Below are 16,984 nucleotides of genomic sequence, written 5' to 3'. Positions count from 1 at the left end.
AGAAATAAAGTTAAAAATTACCTTACGCAACCATGTGCGCTTACTATGACCAAGGTAATTTCTGTTGACAAGTGACAGTAAGTATCGTAGAATAGTGGGAATGAATATAGAAGTAAATCGGAAACTTAGTATAATGTATTTAGGGACTTTATTTTAATGCTAAGAGAACCAAACCTGACCACCTAACCTAACCACGAAAGCATTATTGAACAGAATCTTAAGTAACCGCTAAAACTCCGCAGTATGTGTTAACAGACGTAAATCGAAATCGAACCATGTGTAAATTGAATTTGTAGCATGATGAAATCGCAATAAATCACCACAGTTGTTCAAGCTACCAAGGATGCTGGACCAGTTGGAACAAATTAGAAAGCTCCTTGTGCCAATGAAATATAATTTCATCGGTCAAGTAGTATTCACAACGTATAAAACATATAAAAATGTCAGATGGTATGTGGTAGCGTGGCCGAGCGGTCTAAGGCGCTGGTTTAAGGCACCAGTCTCTTCGGAGGCGTGGGTTCGAATCCCACCGCTGCCAAACACTTTTTTCATTCTTTATACTAATAGACGTCCAAGATGGAATATACATACTGGTAGGGTAAAGAGTTACAGCATGTGGTAGCGTGGCCGAGAGTCGACCTCCGTGGCGGAGTGGTTAGCATAGCACGCTACAACGTCAGGGTTTTGGGGTTCGAGTCCCGGGTAAGGCATGGGTATTTGTGTTTGTCCAAAAGTGATCAACTGAGAATACTGTAAAAATTGAAAAAGTGTGAATGACGGGGTATACCACCGCGTAGGGGTATTCCTTTTAATAAAAAAAGTGGTCTAAGGCGCTGGTTTAAGGCACCAGTCTCTTCGGAGGCGTGGGTTCGAATCCCACCGCTGCCAATTTTTTTTCATACAACTCAACACTCTCTGTGGGTGAACCCGTTCAGTAGTCGACATTAGATCTCTCCACAGAAGTTCCCGGTTTCAAGTCATGGCATGAGTTTTTCTTCGTGAGCGTCGCTTCCTCAATCATCATAATCATCACTCATCCTCAGATGTAGCAAGTAACCAAATGGTTAACACTATCGCCTCTGGTGCGAGTGGTCTCGGGTTTGATTCCGGTGGGAACCCCCAAAATTTTGGCGTTGGCCCAGAGTCGTGAGGACAATTGGGGAGTGCGTGAAAAGAAGATGCAACGGACTCGGTTCTCGAAAGCCAGAAAAGAGCTGCGAAGGGACATGAAGCGCTGACCATGCGTCACCCAATGAAAAAGCCGCTCGGCAGACCCTAGACCTTTGAGGGCTGTTGCGCCATGGAGTTTAGTATTTATCACTCATCTTCATCGTAGCAATTAGCTAAAAGAGACAACAAAGGGGCGTATAATAATACACGCAAAAAGACTAAGATACTGTAAGTATTCCATGTATGGAATCCTGTAGAAACAATAAAATTCAATGCATCCTGAACTAGCTCCTTTCTCTGCCTAGGAAAGGCAACAATTGGCTTCACGTGACTTCGCGATATTTCCGAAACTAACAATCTAAGGAACTTAGATTTCCTGGGGTTTAAGTTACTTCAAATTCTAGTAGACGTGGTGGAACTGTGTTGTTCTCTGTCTTGTCTTGCTTTCCGAATATGGACAACGTGTCACCGCACAAATTTTCACAGCGTATACATGGCATTGAGAAAATCAACCTTCCTTGATCAAATTTCTTTTTGAAGCTTCGATTCGACGCTACGAACCCTTGAAAAACTAAATCTTGTGCTGAGTTTATGCAACCAGTCCTTACAGATTGACAGTTACAATGGACCTTTTCAATTTTTTCGCAGACAAACAACCCCGAGAATATTGGCCACGTAGAGGTGAAGTGAAATTCGACCACGTCACACTGACGTACACAGGATGCGAGTCGCCAGTACTCAAGGATGTTAGCTTCACTGTGAAGCCAGGAGAAAAGGTAAACGAAAAACCAACAACTACCACTAATTCTAATTCTAGGTTAAATTTGTATATTCCTGTATTTAGGTTAACACTTAGAAATGGCCTCTTTGATGTTTCAGTTAAAATAAAGAAGCTACTTGAAACAATCTTTGATGTTACAGTTGAAATAAAAAGCTACTTCAAACAATCTTTGATGTTTCAGTTGAAATAAAGAAGCTACTTCAAACCATCTTTGATGTGTCAGTTGAAATAAAGAAGCTACTTCAAACCATCTTCGATGTGTCAGTTGAAATAAAGAAGCTACTTCAAACAATCTTTGACGTTTCAGTTGAAATAAAGAAGCTACTTCAAACAATCTTTGATGTGTAAGTTGAAATAAAAAAGCTACTTCAAACCATCTTTGATGTTTCAGTTGAAATAAAGAAGCTACTTCAAACAATGTTAGATGTTTCAGTTGAAAAAAGAAGCTACTTCAAACAATCTTTGACGTGTCAGTTGAAAAAAAATAAGCTACTTCGAACAATCTTTCATGTTTTAGTTGAAATAAAGAAGCCACTTCAAGCAATCTTTGATGTTTCAGTTGAAATAAAGAAGCTACTTCAAACAATCTTTGATGTCTCAGTTGAAATAAAGAAGCTACTTCAAACAATCTTTGATGTTTCAGTTGAAATAAAGAAGCTACTTCAAACAATCATGTATATCTACAGGCAGACATTGCAAGACAAATTCTCTGGGATTTTTGCGAATGTATTATCAATAATTAAGGTATTATGATCTGGATTTAGGGGGTGGCTTGACGACTACTATATGTATATTTATATGTAATTAATTTATAAACTTGCTTCGTGACGTAAAGTGTTAAAAATGTTTCCATTTATGGTGATTTATAATAAAATATGTCAGGGGTAAAGATATCTTATTGTTTTCATGTTAAATGTTTTAATAATAGTTGCATAACTTTTGAAACAACCTTTTATTATTTATAATTTTAACATATATTATTCTGGATTCTTTATCGCGTTTAGTGCTTGGCAATATGGATTTCACTGATTATAGTGTGAAAGTATGGTACGCGTTAGAAGACTTTATATACACCCTGTACAGGAATACGTATATTTTTTTCCAGGTGGGAGTTGTGGGTCGCACGGGGGCAGGGAAGTCGTCGCTCATTGTGGCACTGTTCAGGATGTCCGAACCGACAGGTGTTATCACCATAGATGATATGGATATACAGTCCCTTGGCCTGACAGACCTACGCAGGAAGATATCCATAATCCCCCAGGACCCTGTTCTGTTCTACGGGACCCTCAGGAAGAATCTGGACCCTTTCAGTGAATACACGGACTACAAGATATGGAGGGCTCTCGAAGAGGTGAGTTATTGTATAGTGGCACCGCAAGGAAAAGAACCTGCGTCGAAATGTGTGACACTCTTTTATTTTTAATTTTAAAGTACACTGCTGGACAAGAAAAAAACGGACACATGCATTTTTTGTGATAACGCATAAACTCTGATTTGAAGGCTAAGTAAATGTTACAGAAATTATTGGAAATAAGAGAACCTGAATATATTCAACAGAAAACAAATTAAAATTTATTGTTAATAAGTTAAATTAGAACAAAAACGAAAGTTACAGAAAACTACAAAAAAATAATCTTAGCAATATTGTTTTTTTAATATTGTTAACTGGTAGCTACTGGTGCGGTTTATAAGCTGTCTAGTAGCGGGTGTTACCTCCCCGAGCATCAATTACAGCTTGTAACCGCCGTGGAAAACTTGAATAAGGTTGGCAATCACTTCTTGGTCCAATTACTCCCATTCTTCGTGAATAGCACGTCTTAGCTCTTCAATTGTTTCTGGAACTATTGCGCGGTTTCTGATATGTCATTTCAGTTGATCCCAGACATGCTCTATCGGATTTAGGTCCGGACTTTGTGGTGGCCATTCTAATCGCGTAATCCCAACTTCGTCCAGGTACTACGTGACAATATTCGCAATGTGAGGACGCGCATTGCCATGCATACAAACAAAGTTCGGGCCTATGAATGGTGCATATGGTACTACATGATCTTCCAAACATTCTGTAATATACATGCGAGCTGTCATTGCCCCATTCTCTACAAGAACCAACTCTGTACGTCCTTGTAAAGAGATACTTCCCCAGACCTTGACACCGCCGCCTTCGAAAGGGTGTTATTTCAACGAAACAACATTGTGCATAACGCTCATTAGGTCTTCTATACATTTATGTCCACTTCAATCTGATGAACGAAGGTTGAATTTTGACTCATCGGAGAATATAACCTTTTCCCACTGCTCCACATTCCAATGTAAGTGTTGTGTAGCAAATTCCAGTCTTCGCTTTCGGTGACGTGCTAACAACCTGGAACCTGTAGCCGGCCTCCGAGATGATAAACCACCTTCATTCAGCCTTCTACGAACTGTTCGTGAAGAAACCACAGCTCTATGAACATTTCTCAAACGCTGTGCCACAATATTTGAAGTCGTACTACGACGGTCTCTTAAGACTATGATACGCATTAAACTATCTTCCAGAACCGGTCTTCTACCATAGGAACCAGTTGCATCATACCGTCTGAGACGTTATTTAGCGCCCTAGCAATATAGCGCACACTACGACCATCATCACGAAGAGCTACTGCTTTTACTACCTCTTCACGTCTCATTTTCAAGCTAGCAAACTTACAATACACTTGCAAGAAAAACGCCAGCAATTACAATGTCAATAATATCTGTTACTATGATTACTATGAACCAAAATTCATGGCTCTTTATACATTAAACAAAATAACATCAACAGAAATTGAAAATCAATAAATTAAAACAAAATTGCATGAAATTGATTTTGAGCCTACTAGGTGTTCCAAATAAGTGAATACGAGTAAATAAACAAATAATAAATCGGAATAAGTATGGAAAATGTTAAATAATAAATGTTCAATGATTCAATACTTAACTGAGAGCGTAATTCACAAGTAATCGCAATTCAGATGAGAAATATTAAGGTGTCCGGTTTTTTTTGTCCAGCAGTATATTTTTCTGGTAATTACCTTATAAATGTTAATCATAATTAGGGAATGGATTTTAAGGTGCAGCACCTTTCCAAAACCATTGCTGTTTTCACAACAATCGTTTGAGATATGTATTTTAGAACATGAAATCAAGTAAAATGAACACACTTTGTTGCACCTTTTTGTGAGATTAGCACATTTATCACATTTTTACCCCTCTTTGATGCTTCAGTACCTTTTTCCATCCTTTCTTTCATCTTTTGTTAAAACATTGGACAGAAAAATAAAAGATTTTCACTTTTCTTGAGCAGCTACATAAAACCCTATGGTCTCATTTTGTAGAGCAGAACGAGAACTATGAAATGGTATAATATAATCATTGCAGCCCAAATAGTTCCCAAGATAATGTAGCAAAACCCGCGAGAGAAAACACAAACTTCAACAAAACCTATTCGGCAGAATCAGAGTTCTCTCTGCGGTCCGCGCGCATTATATACAAAAGGCGCAGATAGCATTAAATAAAGGCATTTTATCAGCACCTTTTCGATAACATTTTCAGTACCTTTTTTTCCCTTTCCCGACCATAATTTTGCACCTTAAAATAATTTCCATAATCATAATACACACTGTATACGAATATAATTTGACTTTTTCCCATACCTATGTACGAGGATCAATTGAATTTTATGTGCATTTTTTTAAAGTTGCAATATTTCCTCGGTAGGTAGAGTTGCAGCAGATGGTTTCTAAAATGGCGAAAGGCCTGAATGCGCCTGTGTCCGAAGGAGGCGGCAACTTCAGTGTAGGCCACAGGCAGCTCGTGTGTCTCGCCAGAGCCATCTTGAAGGAAAACAAAGTATTAATTCTTGACGAGGCGACAGCCAATATGGATCACATGTAAGTGAAATAAGGTTCACTTTTTGCTATTTCCATATTAGCATGTTCTATCCAGTATTCTATTATCTCCTTCCTTTCTTTCTACTCACATCTCAATTGTTTACCTTTGACCCTCTAATGTTGCTCATTTTTCTTTAGGCTTTGCTTCTTATAGGGTGTTCGAAAAGTTACGGAACCGAGAATTTGAACGCGCGTAACTTTTGTACCAAAAGCGATAGAGACATGAAACTTATAGGGCATTACCTTTGTCTGTGTGGATATTTTTTATACTTTAAACAAGAAAATCACGCTCTAATGAACGTTCAGTATGCGAGAAAAGTTGCTAAGGTGTAAAAAAGTTTCTGTACGAAGTAAAATGAATATAAGACATCTGTGAAGTCTCTTGAAAAACATTTTGATGTGTATCGATGGTCTCTGTGAATATTTATGGAATTGATAAAAGAACGATTAATCTTTACGCATTTTATTCATTACAGACGATTTTATGGGGTTAATAATGGCATATTCATAAGAAAGTATGTATTTTTCGAGATTGCAAGATGTACTGGCAACAATGGTCTTGTCAAAGTGCAGTACCAGTTGTGCTTGACATCTGGCTATGGTATTCAATAAATGCCAAGATGAAAGAAAAGATTTGCAATTTATCGATCTAAAGAAGTGTAGGTTAGGTAGGTAATTATTTTATACGATAAATTTCAACTCTTTTCTTTCATCTTGGTATTTTATTGAATAACATAGCCAGATGTCAAGCACAACTGGTAATGCACTTTGACAAGACCATTGTTGCTAATACAGCTCGCAATCTCGAAAAAAACATACTTTCTTATGAATATGCCATTATTAACCCCATAAAATCGTCTGTAATGAATAAAATGCGTAAAAATTTATCGCTCTTTTATAAATTAGATAAATACCCACACAGAACATCGACCACATCGAAAAATTTTGCAAGCGACTCCACATCAGCCTTTTGTCCATGTTTTTATTTGCTTCCTACAATATCTCTTTTACACCTTAGTAACTTTCTCCGCATACTGAGCATGATTTTCTTCTTTAATTTTTAAAAAATATTGACACGGACAAAGTTAATACTGTATAAGTTTCATGTTTCTATCGTCTTTTGTACAAAAGTTACGTATGTCAAAGTCTCGGTTGCGTGACTTTTCAGACTCCCTTTATTCTCCTTCTTTCTGTCATATTTCTTTTTGCTTTACTATGTCATATCATTTCATTTTTGTTATTCTATAAGTGTTCAGATTTTTATTGTTTGACATTAATTTTCTTTCCAGGACAGTTGTTTGTATACCCGATCTTAACTACATGTAAACTAAATAATGAATATATGCTGTTATATCTCTATTCTTATACAGTCTTTTTACCTATTCATGTAACTATAACAATACAATATTAATTCATTTACATGTTATGAATAGGTCTATAAATTAAATTAAATTATTGTTTTAAACATTAATATTATTTCTGAGACACCTGGTTGAGAACCCCCCCCCCCCTTCCCGAAATATATTTCTAGACACGTGCCTGTAAGTAAACAATAACTGGCGAATGAAAATAATTGTAATAACTACCCATTTTTCGGAAATCGATGTAGATTACTTAGAGCGTGCATAGGAGGGCATTGCAACCCTGTATTAGCAAGGTTAATTTCACTGTAGTAGTCAGGTGCCTGCAGTCTCGTATCACTCCTTGCGTTCGTTTTGAAGCCAATGGGCGGAGCTTGTCTGCGTAAGATGGCCGCATGTACTTTAACCAATGACTTCGCAGACAGAAGAACATCGCATCGGCTGCTGCACGCGCACACGGGCTGGAAGGAGCATGGAAGTAAAGTCCCGATGGCTAGAAACCGCAAAGGATAGGCGGTGTGAGCCACGAAAACGCAAGCAAGCATGGAAGTAGGCTCCAACTTCAAACGCAAACTCGAGGTCTACTTTACACTTAAATACTACAAAACAAATTATGACTAGCTTTATTTGCTTATGGAATATTATTCCTTTAGGTTTCCTGTCGCTTCTGTTAGTACAGCCATGTGTTGAGCAGGCACCATTACTTCCTAAATCTTATTCAAAAGTACACAAATTTACATGCCTTCTTACGGCGTCTTCGAATGTTTTGGTCTGACTTCTCCGGTTCTGTCACGTGACCCGGCTTGAGAAGCAGCGTGAAGTGCTTACTCCTCCATTTCTTACCTCCATGGTAGTATAGTAATAAGCGTATTTTTGGCGAGAACAGAGAAAAAGATGAAATTCACATTATTGAAGAGTGTAAAACCAGAAAGAGAAATGTAGCTTATGGTAGGAGGTGTAGTGCGTAATGCAAATAATCTCTAATATCCGAGACCAGGGGTAGAAAAATACAAGGCACGTGAAAACTTCCACCTAGCGCCTGAATTTTTAAATTCAGTGCTAAAAAATATTGCGAGTTCACTTAGAAATTTCCATTGCCTTTTTATCATATAACGAGTACAGTGTGTGTGTTCTTAATGGTTGTGTTTTTCTGTACCACGTGTGTCATTAAATCAAAATAGAAAGCATGCCAATATAATTTTTTTCACTGTTGCTAGACAAATTTTAAAATATGTGGCGATATGGTAGTCGGCCATATATTAGAATGTATTGCATGGTTATTCATGATGTTACCAGTTCAGCCTCCTTTAGGTAGAGGCTGTTTATCACCTCCATATATTAGAATGTATTGTGTGTTACGCCCTCCCTTGCCCGGGAAAACAAATGCAACCACTACCTAGATAGAGGCGGCAAAATCTCCCTCGGACAAGCGAAATAGCGTTACGGTCCAGGTTAAGTTCGTGTGTAGGAACCGGTGACCGACAGTGCATAGTGATAAGCCATATCGAATAAACACAAAGACATATGCAGTTTCAGATTACCACCTCTTTACCTGTAGCCGGGAAGCGGCTAGCTGCCTACCTGAAAATCACGGGTAGCGACATGCATACGAAAATGATATAGCCCAAAATTAACATGAAAATAAAAAGTATATTCTATTCATAACAAACGAAAATGGAATCATTACAGGTCCCCACACTTGCACTCTCACATTCTCTCTCAGATTCAATCCTCATGGGGTTATCGACACAAGAAATTATACATGACATGTACAGGTTTTATGGCGACAAGCCCTAATTATTGCATTCTCAATTAATTTTATCTTACTTTTTGTCTAATCAGGTCATTTGTGATTTTTTGCTCCAGTGCTACTTAAATCCTAGCCAGCCCTTACTTAAGTTCACCTTTTGTTTTTAAAAAGAAACTAGTCGGCGCGGTGACAATACATTACTTGACCAGTATAAACAAAGGCGTCTCAACGGCAATTACATTCACGTGGGCGGACGTTTTCCTTTTACAAGACCTCACGTGGTTCAAACATAACAAATAACCTCCGTTGAGTGACGCAAACCTATACTCGCTAGCAGGCGGGACTTAAACACTTCGCCGCGACGAGCAATTCACATTACCAGGCAAATACTTTTACTAAATAGTCACACATGCGGCCTGACATAGCTAGCATTGACACATAAAAATGAACAAACCTCAAGTAGATTATGCAATTAAGCGGGCGGCGCTTTACTCTAATAGTACGCACTTTAAACAAATACAAAGGAGCACAAACAACAATGAATTTAAGATCATAAAAAAAATATCACAAGGAATAAGAAAAATTGACCTGAGACGAATAGATTACAAATGACAAGCGCGACGGGAGTTTGATATAAAATTTCGAGTTGAGTGGGCGTTTTCAAAATGTCGACGAATTTCAAGGGCGTTCTCTAAATCAATCGGGCCGTCACGTGCTGACAATCACACAGATGAATACATTACCAACTCTCAGCTTCCGAGGTGCATCCTGGCGTCGTTATGGGCGATTGAAAAACACATATTATTCACACGGAAGGTTTCCTTGGTCGCGACGATGGAGATGCGAAACGTGGTCAAACACCTAGTTCCCCGGCTGCTCTTCCTCTCGGGATCGGTGGATCTCCGTGGTATGGCGCGGTTCGGACGTCGCATCTGAGCGGTCGTTGTTGGCGTCGTCGGCGTCGTCGGGGCGTCAACATCTCTCTCTACGTCTCTCTGTCGCGGCTGGTAGGCGTCGTCGGGGCGTCAGGGCGTCAACATCTCTCTCTACGTCTCTCTGTCGCGGCTGGTAGGCGTCGTCGGGGCGTCAGGGCGTCAACATCTCTCTCTACGTCTCTCTGTCGCGGCTGGTAGGCGTCGTCGGCATCGTCGGGGCGTCAACGTGGCGGATGGTAGGCGTCGTCGGCATATCAATAGGGCGGCGTTCGGCGTTCTCTCTCTCTCCATGGCGGCGGATAGGCATCATCGGCGTAGTTTCTTCTGACATCTGGCGAATCGACGTAACGCCCTCATCTCTCTTCTTCTAGCCCGCCATAGTTTCCGGTGTTCCTCGTTTCTCAAAAATTATAAATGGCGTAAGGTAATCACGGAAACACGGTTTCGCTTCAACTTCCCCCGGCGGTTGAGGTAGGCGCACTCGTGTAGACTTACTGCCTATCACACACACTGGTGTTCGCACAACACAACAAAGTCCACTGTACACGAAAGGTAGCGCCAAGGTGCTCTCGTTCCAAGAATCGCGGCAAAACTGTATATGGAGAGTTAGCACGGAGCTGCTCTCACTACAAGGATCGCGGTAAGACTGTGTGTCGAAAAACCATGTCCTTCGTTTTATTTAGATTTTGAAAAGAGACGCTAGGCGTTCGTTGAAGTGACGCTTCCGCAGAGGTTATTCCACCACGCTCTATTGTCTCCAAACTAGGACGGACCGTGTCCGAAGTTTACTCAGACGGATTAAGCTTTCCGCCTGGCTGTCGCCCATAGCTCAATTGCAATCGCTGTCCACAAACTGATCAATTAGAACCGATTTGATCTGGCGTCCGTAATTGTCACTTGATCGTGACGAAACTCCACACATCTGTCCTTGCACATATGCCGCTGCGCTGGTATAAGTTTCATATGAATCTGACCGTTGGAAACCGAGATATTTAAATGTTTGTCAATACGGTCGAATTTCCTAAGCTTTACACGCATAGCGTGATCCTTCAGGTGCTCACCCTTAACACAAGCGAATGTCTCGTTCCTCCCGTCGGCTTGGCAAAAATCAAATATGTAATCTTACAAATTAAAACTCTCAACGCTTTGAATCAACACGTCTTTTTACCGCTACATACATGAATAATAATGATAATAATAATGACGGTAAATCTGACTGTCACAACCTCGCCCTTCTCCTTCTTCCAAGGATTTCGTAAGCGCGAAAAATTCGCTCTACACAGGGACAGAATTTTTTTTTGTTTACAAATCCTTGAACACCCTGTATATAAATAGACCAACAAATACATTAACACCCTGTATATAAAAATTGACAAGCAAATACATGTACACCCTGTATATAGAAATTTACTCTCTGAACGGCACGGACACTGTGACCTTCCAGATACATAACATATATAATAACACCCTGAATATAAACATAACATGAAGAGTATGTACACAAAACAAGAACAAGAAGTGAGCATTTACGCGTCAGCTTGCACTCTTACGTCGCTCTTACTCTCGTACAGTGCTGTCCACTCTCTGCGCTTCTCATCGGAACAGTTCCACCTCTTGCAGTTCTCTATATGCTGGGGTGCTATGGTCTTCCCAGACGTGCAGTCCACTAACTCCAGAATATTGGCGGCGAGCTTGCTCTTGCAGAAGTACGGACCATCATACATGAAAAAAAGCTTCTTGATTTTCCCTTCAATTTGAGAGCTAAGTCCGTGATTTTTTACGAATGCGAGGTCTCCAGTTCGAATCTCGGCGCCGTCTCTTGCCTGCCTTTCATTGGCCTTCCTCCTGGTTTCTCTCGTCCGTTCGACGGCCATCAGGATCTTTTGTTTGACAGTTGGGTCGCGGTTGTCCTCCCTCAATCCAAAGTGACGAATTACGTCTCTCCGAGGTGTGCTGCCGAATTGTAGCTCTGCTGGTGTGAACCCAAGGGTGTCGGATTCTGTGTTGTTTAGGAGGAGTACAATCGAGGTGACGTGCTTGCTCCATTCCTGATGCTGTTTATGGCAAAATAATCTCAAGAGGCGGTTCATTTCACAGTGCATGCGTTCGACCTTGTTTGCCTGCGGCCTGTAGCTCGGTGTCCATATGGGCTTCACTGCGTATGCTTCCAAAGTGTCCCTCCAGAGGCTACTTGTGAACTGAGCTCCGCGGTCCGTGAGTATATAGCGCGGAGTTCCGAGGTGTACAAAGTAATTTTCAGTAAGCTTACGGAGCAACACTCTCGTCGCGGTTGACCTGACTGGATACGCAACTAGGAAACGACTGCATCCATCCATAACTGTGAATAGGTACTTCGTGCCGTCCTTGCTCTTCGGGAGTGGTCCCACGCAGTCTGCGAACAACACTTCCCGCGGTTTCTCTGCCACAAACGATGTTGGGTTTTTTGCTGCTCTGACGCGGTTAGGCTTAGTTTGCATACAGATGACGCAATCGCGCACCCATTTCTTAGCGTCTTTCCGCATCCCTTTCCAATAATAGGTACTCTCGAGGTATCTCCACATTTTCCTCCCCCCGAAGTGACCTGATTTGTCATGCGCTTCCTCCAAGATTTTCTTTCTCGCTTCAGCTGGCACATATACCCTTAGGCGCTCCGGGTTGTGGACATCCGTCTTGCACAGGATCCCGTTCGCGACGATAAAATGCTCTTTCACGCGTCGCTGGCGACGTGGATCTGCGGGTTGCTGGTCTTCCAGGATACTGAAGTACTGTGCGAGCTCGGCATCTTCGTGTTGCATTTCTATAAACCGCCCGCGGCTGAAGGTGGTCAGGTACGGGGAATCGAACTGCATCAAATTTACGTGCACTTTTGTTAATCCTTTCCCCCCAACGTACCTTGACAGGGCATCAGGCACAACATTATCTCGCCCTTTCACATACTCCACCTCGAACGAGTAGCGCTGAAGGCGATTGCTCCACCTCGTTAGTCTCCCACTCCAGTTTTTCGCGCGGTGCAGCCATTGGAGATTCCGGTGGTCTGTTCTCACAATAAAGTGTCCTCCGGCCAGATAAACATGAAAGGTTTCAATGGCCCACACCACGGCCAGGCACTCGAGTTCTCCGACGGTGTAATTTCTCTCTGCCCCCCGCAGGGAACGACTGGCGTACTGAATCACACGTTTCTCCCCCTCCTTTTCTTGATACAGTACTGCACCCACGGCCGTGATCGAAGCGTCGCACTGGACATAAAAAACGTCAGAAAAATCAGCGTGGTAGAGGCGAAGCTGTTCACAGACGGCGTCCTTCAGTTTATCTAGGGCTCCTTGATGCTGATCTGTCCATTTCCATGCCTTTCCTTGTTTCAGCAGTTCAAATAGGGGTGACGCAAGTTCGCTGAAGTTCTGTATGAAGCGCCGGTGCCACGTAAATATCCCTAGAAGGCGCTGGACTCCTTTCCTTGATGTCGGGGGCTCGAGCTTCCTTATCGTGTCAAACTTCACCGGGTCCTGCCTTACGCCTTGCGCGTCTATGATGTGGCCCAAAAATTGCACTTCCGGTTGAAAGAAAGCCGATTTCTCGAGTTTAATTGTCATTCCCGCATCTCGTAATTTAGTGAGGATCAGGTTTAGATGTTCGAAATGTTCCTCTACGTTTCTCGAGAAGCACAAGATGTCATCTACATACCACAGACAGAAATCTTTCACTTCGTTTCCGAGCACTTCCGCCATGGCGTTCGTGAAAGCTTGCACGCCGTTGGAGATTCCGAACGGAACGACGGTAAACTCATATAAGTTATCCTCGAATCCGAAGGCTGTATAAGGCATGCTCTGTTCGCACAAGGGAACCTGCCAGAATCCAGATAACATATCGATTTTTGAGAACACGTGCTTGCCATGGAACAGTTGTAGGGTGTCCTGTAGTTTTAATGTTCTGACGCGTTCCAGCTTACACCTCGTATTTAACGCGCGAAAATCTCCGCAAATTCTGAGGCTATTGTCAAATTTCTTCACCACGAGTAGAGGATTCAAATGTACTGAGCGTGATTTCCTTATTACGCCCCACTCCAGCATCTGCTGCAGCTGCCGACGCACTTCCGGTCGATGTGTAAACGCTATCGGGTAAGGCTTACTGACAACTGGACTTTCTCCCTCAACACGGATTTCATGCGTATACTTCCGGCACTTTCCTGGCCTTTCATCAAGAACGACGGCATTATCCCTCAAAAGATTGGCGAAAACTTGCTTTTGACTCGCCGAGAGATTCTCACATGAAGCAACTGCGGCGTGCAATCTTTCCTGTACTCCTTTGTCGCGGTCGACCTCCGAACATAAAGCGACGACGGGCTGGAACTCGCCCTCTTCTCCTGCGCATGACCTCCAGAATTCGACGTTAAACTCTTCGTCGCGATTATTCAAGGTTACAAAGTGTCGACCGATGTTGAGCACAGACGCATACCGGCTCAGGAAATCCATTCCTAGCAGCAGGTCCACGGACAATGACTGGACCACCAGAACCTCAACCTCAACGTGATGTTCATCCAGCGTTGCCTGCAGAATGGTGTGACCGAGAGGCCTCTCTCTCGCTTTGCCAGAGAAATCGATGAGTCTAAAGTCTCGCACGTGCCGAAGTTGTGGCCTGCGCACTCCCTTTGTCACGCGCCGCCAAGTTGCCTCCGAGCACAAGCTTGCCTCACTCCCTGTGTCTAGGAGCCCCATCACAATTTCATCGCCCACTCGCAGTTGTACATGTGGCGATTTCGAAGGCCAGCGGTCCTCGTGACTTTCCTCGGCTTCTTCGTCGGCGTGGATCTCCTCGTCCAGCCAAGCGGCACGAATCCTGATCGGCGTGGTCTTTGTTACATCCGGGTGGTTCGGCTCAAGCGAAGGTGGATCAGGTGTAGTCTGCCCCGCATCCGAGCCCTGACGCGAGACTTTTATTAGTTTCCCGGATGCTGGTATCCCGACGGTCCTGGCCTGGGCGAACCGCGTCTGGAATTCGGTCTGGTCTCTTCTCTCGCTGGGCTCCGTTGCGTCCTCGCTCCACGGCGTCCTGCATCTCCCCGATCTGACTTCGGGCTGACCGACCTGCTATCCGCGTGGCGCTGATAAAAGCCATCTCGGACTTGGCCGTTCTGAAAAAAGCCGTCGTTTCTCCTTGGCGACGCACGAGTCGGACCTCCACGCCGTCTCCTCCCTCTGAACGGGCGTCTTCGTTGCGGTGAAGGTGGATCTTGCAGCTGGCGGTTCCTTTCAGCCCCTGGAGCGTGGTGCTGTCCTCTCCATCCCTGCTGGACTAGACGAACGCGCGGGTGTTTATTCCGGTGCGACGAATCATCTTCCGGTCGGCGCCGCTTGCTAAACTTCTCACCCCTGGTTTTCTGCCTCTCCTCCTCGCACTGAAACAGATTTTCCAGTGTGAGGGACATCGCGTCGGCATCAAACACGCATGCTCCATTGAGATGACGACGAATCTCGTGTGGGAAATGGTACACCAGAGCGGCTATTATCTCCGCCGTGGTCATTTGGGGCTGCAGAGACTTGAACTCATTGTACCGTTTCCAAAAGTACTGGGCATACGTGAGTCCTCCGCCCCTGTCGTATCGTTCGTTTCTCACCTGCATTAGCATCCTCTCTACCTGCAGGGGACGTTGGAAATAAGTGAGAAACGCTTCTTTGAACTCTTCATATGAATTGAAGTTCCCCTCGTTCCTGTCCATCCAGTTCTTGGCCCGGTCCTGCATTAAACCTTTCAGAATCAGAAGCCTATCCTCGTCTGTCAGACCTAACTCACGGGCGGTAGAGGTAAATTCCTCGAGGTACGTGGAAGGAAGAATTCTGTCAGCACCCGAAAATTTTTTAAAGTGCTTCCGGTATTCGGGCGGAAACAGAGCTCTCCTGGCGGACGGTTGTCCTAACTGTAAATCCTGGTCCCTCTGCTCGCGGCGCGGACTCACCCGTGGTGACGCAGCGTCTTCTCTTCGAAGGGGGCGGGGCGTTCCTGGAGCTCGCTGGTCGCTTTCCCCGTTCGAACAAGTGGCGATGTCGACTGCCGGTGGTGACGTCAATCTGGGCTCCCGCGACGATTGTGAAGTGCCGCTGCTAGTCACGCTCAGTTGACGCACTTTCATCTCGAGGTCTTCAATTCGTTCGGAGTTTCCTTCGGCTCGACCCGAAATTTCTCTCACTTGTCGCCCCAGGGTGTCTATGCCACGGTCACATGTCGCTTCCAGCTGCACGCATTGTCGGGCCATCTGCTGCATACCTTCCTCCTGGTCGCGCACGCTCTGGGACAGTGTTGCCATCTGGTTTTCTTGCCGGTGGATCCGCGCGTTGGATTCGGCGATCTTGGCTTCGACACGGGATTCGCATTCCTGTACTCGAGTGACGAGTTCTTGCGTTATCACCTCACCGGAAGTACGGATGGTCTCCAGGAGGCGATCTTCCGTCACTCGCATCTGGGTGCTGATGGCCTCTATCTTGCTTTGGGTCGCTTCCATCTTGGCTTCGAGCGAGGCTTCGATTCCGCTTCGCGTAGCCTCCATCTTGGCTTCGAGCGAGGCTTCGATTCCGCTTCGCGTAGCCTCCATTTTTGATTCTAGCGAGGCTCCCATCCGCAGTAGCATCTCGATGATCTGTTGGGAGTTGGTACCACTGAGGCTAGCTGCTTCGTTGACCCGTTCTGCTTCTCCCAGAGATACCTGTTGCGCGCCGGTCTCATTGGCTCGCCCCCCGCTGTTCGGTAGACTGGTGTCTTCACGTGGACTTAATGGGACCTCGCACCGGGAACAAACCTGGCTAGCTGTGCCGACGTTTTCACTTTCTGGGAACTCCTCGCTGCAGACATCGCAAATCACCCTTACGTCACTCATGTTTAAGTTCTCGATGCGGCGGTTGCGCAATCTCATGAAATCAAATATTCAACCCTCGGTCGATTCTCAATGCTCGCTGACAAGCGTAAACGTGAGCGCTCACAATATATATAAAAAATATATTTATACAATTCACAAACGAAAAAGATAAGGGCGGTCGATTCCCCTTTTGCCAGAACTCAACTTAACGCCTAATGCCATATGCCAAACAAAA

At 43.8% G+C, this 16,984-nt stretch overlaps 1 protein-coding gene and 1 non-coding gene across 3 annotated transcripts in view; both read left to right on the top strand.

Annotated features, from left to right (window-relative positions):
- LOC145993999 (ATP-binding cassette sub-family C member 4-like) overlaps positions 1–16,984 on the top strand; it is a 215,507-nt gene that overhangs the window by 186,091 nt on the left and 12,432 nt on the right. The window contains exons 21-23 of one of the 2 annotated variants that reach the window (XM_083130042.1): positions 1,819–1,946; positions 3,057–3,302; positions 5,687–5,859. In XM_083130042.1, the coding sequence (XP_082986168.1) occupies positions 1,819–1,946; positions 3,057–3,302; positions 5,687–5,859 (547 nt within the window). Of the gene's footprint in view, positions 1–1,818; positions 1,947–3,056; positions 3,307–5,686; positions 5,860–16,984 lie in introns of both variants that reach the window. The other variant, XM_083130043.1, reaches the window with a different exon arrangement.
- Positions 457–538, top strand: TRNAL-AAG (transfer RNA leucine (anticodon AAG)). Its single transcript has one exon. It is a non-coding gene; the product is annotated as a tRNA-Leu (tRNA).

This window comes from Lepisma saccharinum, chromosome 10 (genome assembly GCF_977018435.1).
Source record: "Lepisma saccharinum chromosome 10, izLepSacc3.1, whole genome shotgun sequence".
Taxonomy (NCBI): Eukaryota; Metazoa; Arthropoda; class Insecta; order Zygentoma; family Lepismatidae; genus Lepisma; species Lepisma saccharinum.
Note: the sequence above shows the minus strand (reverse complement) of the source record. Positions and strands in the feature narration are given on the sequence as shown.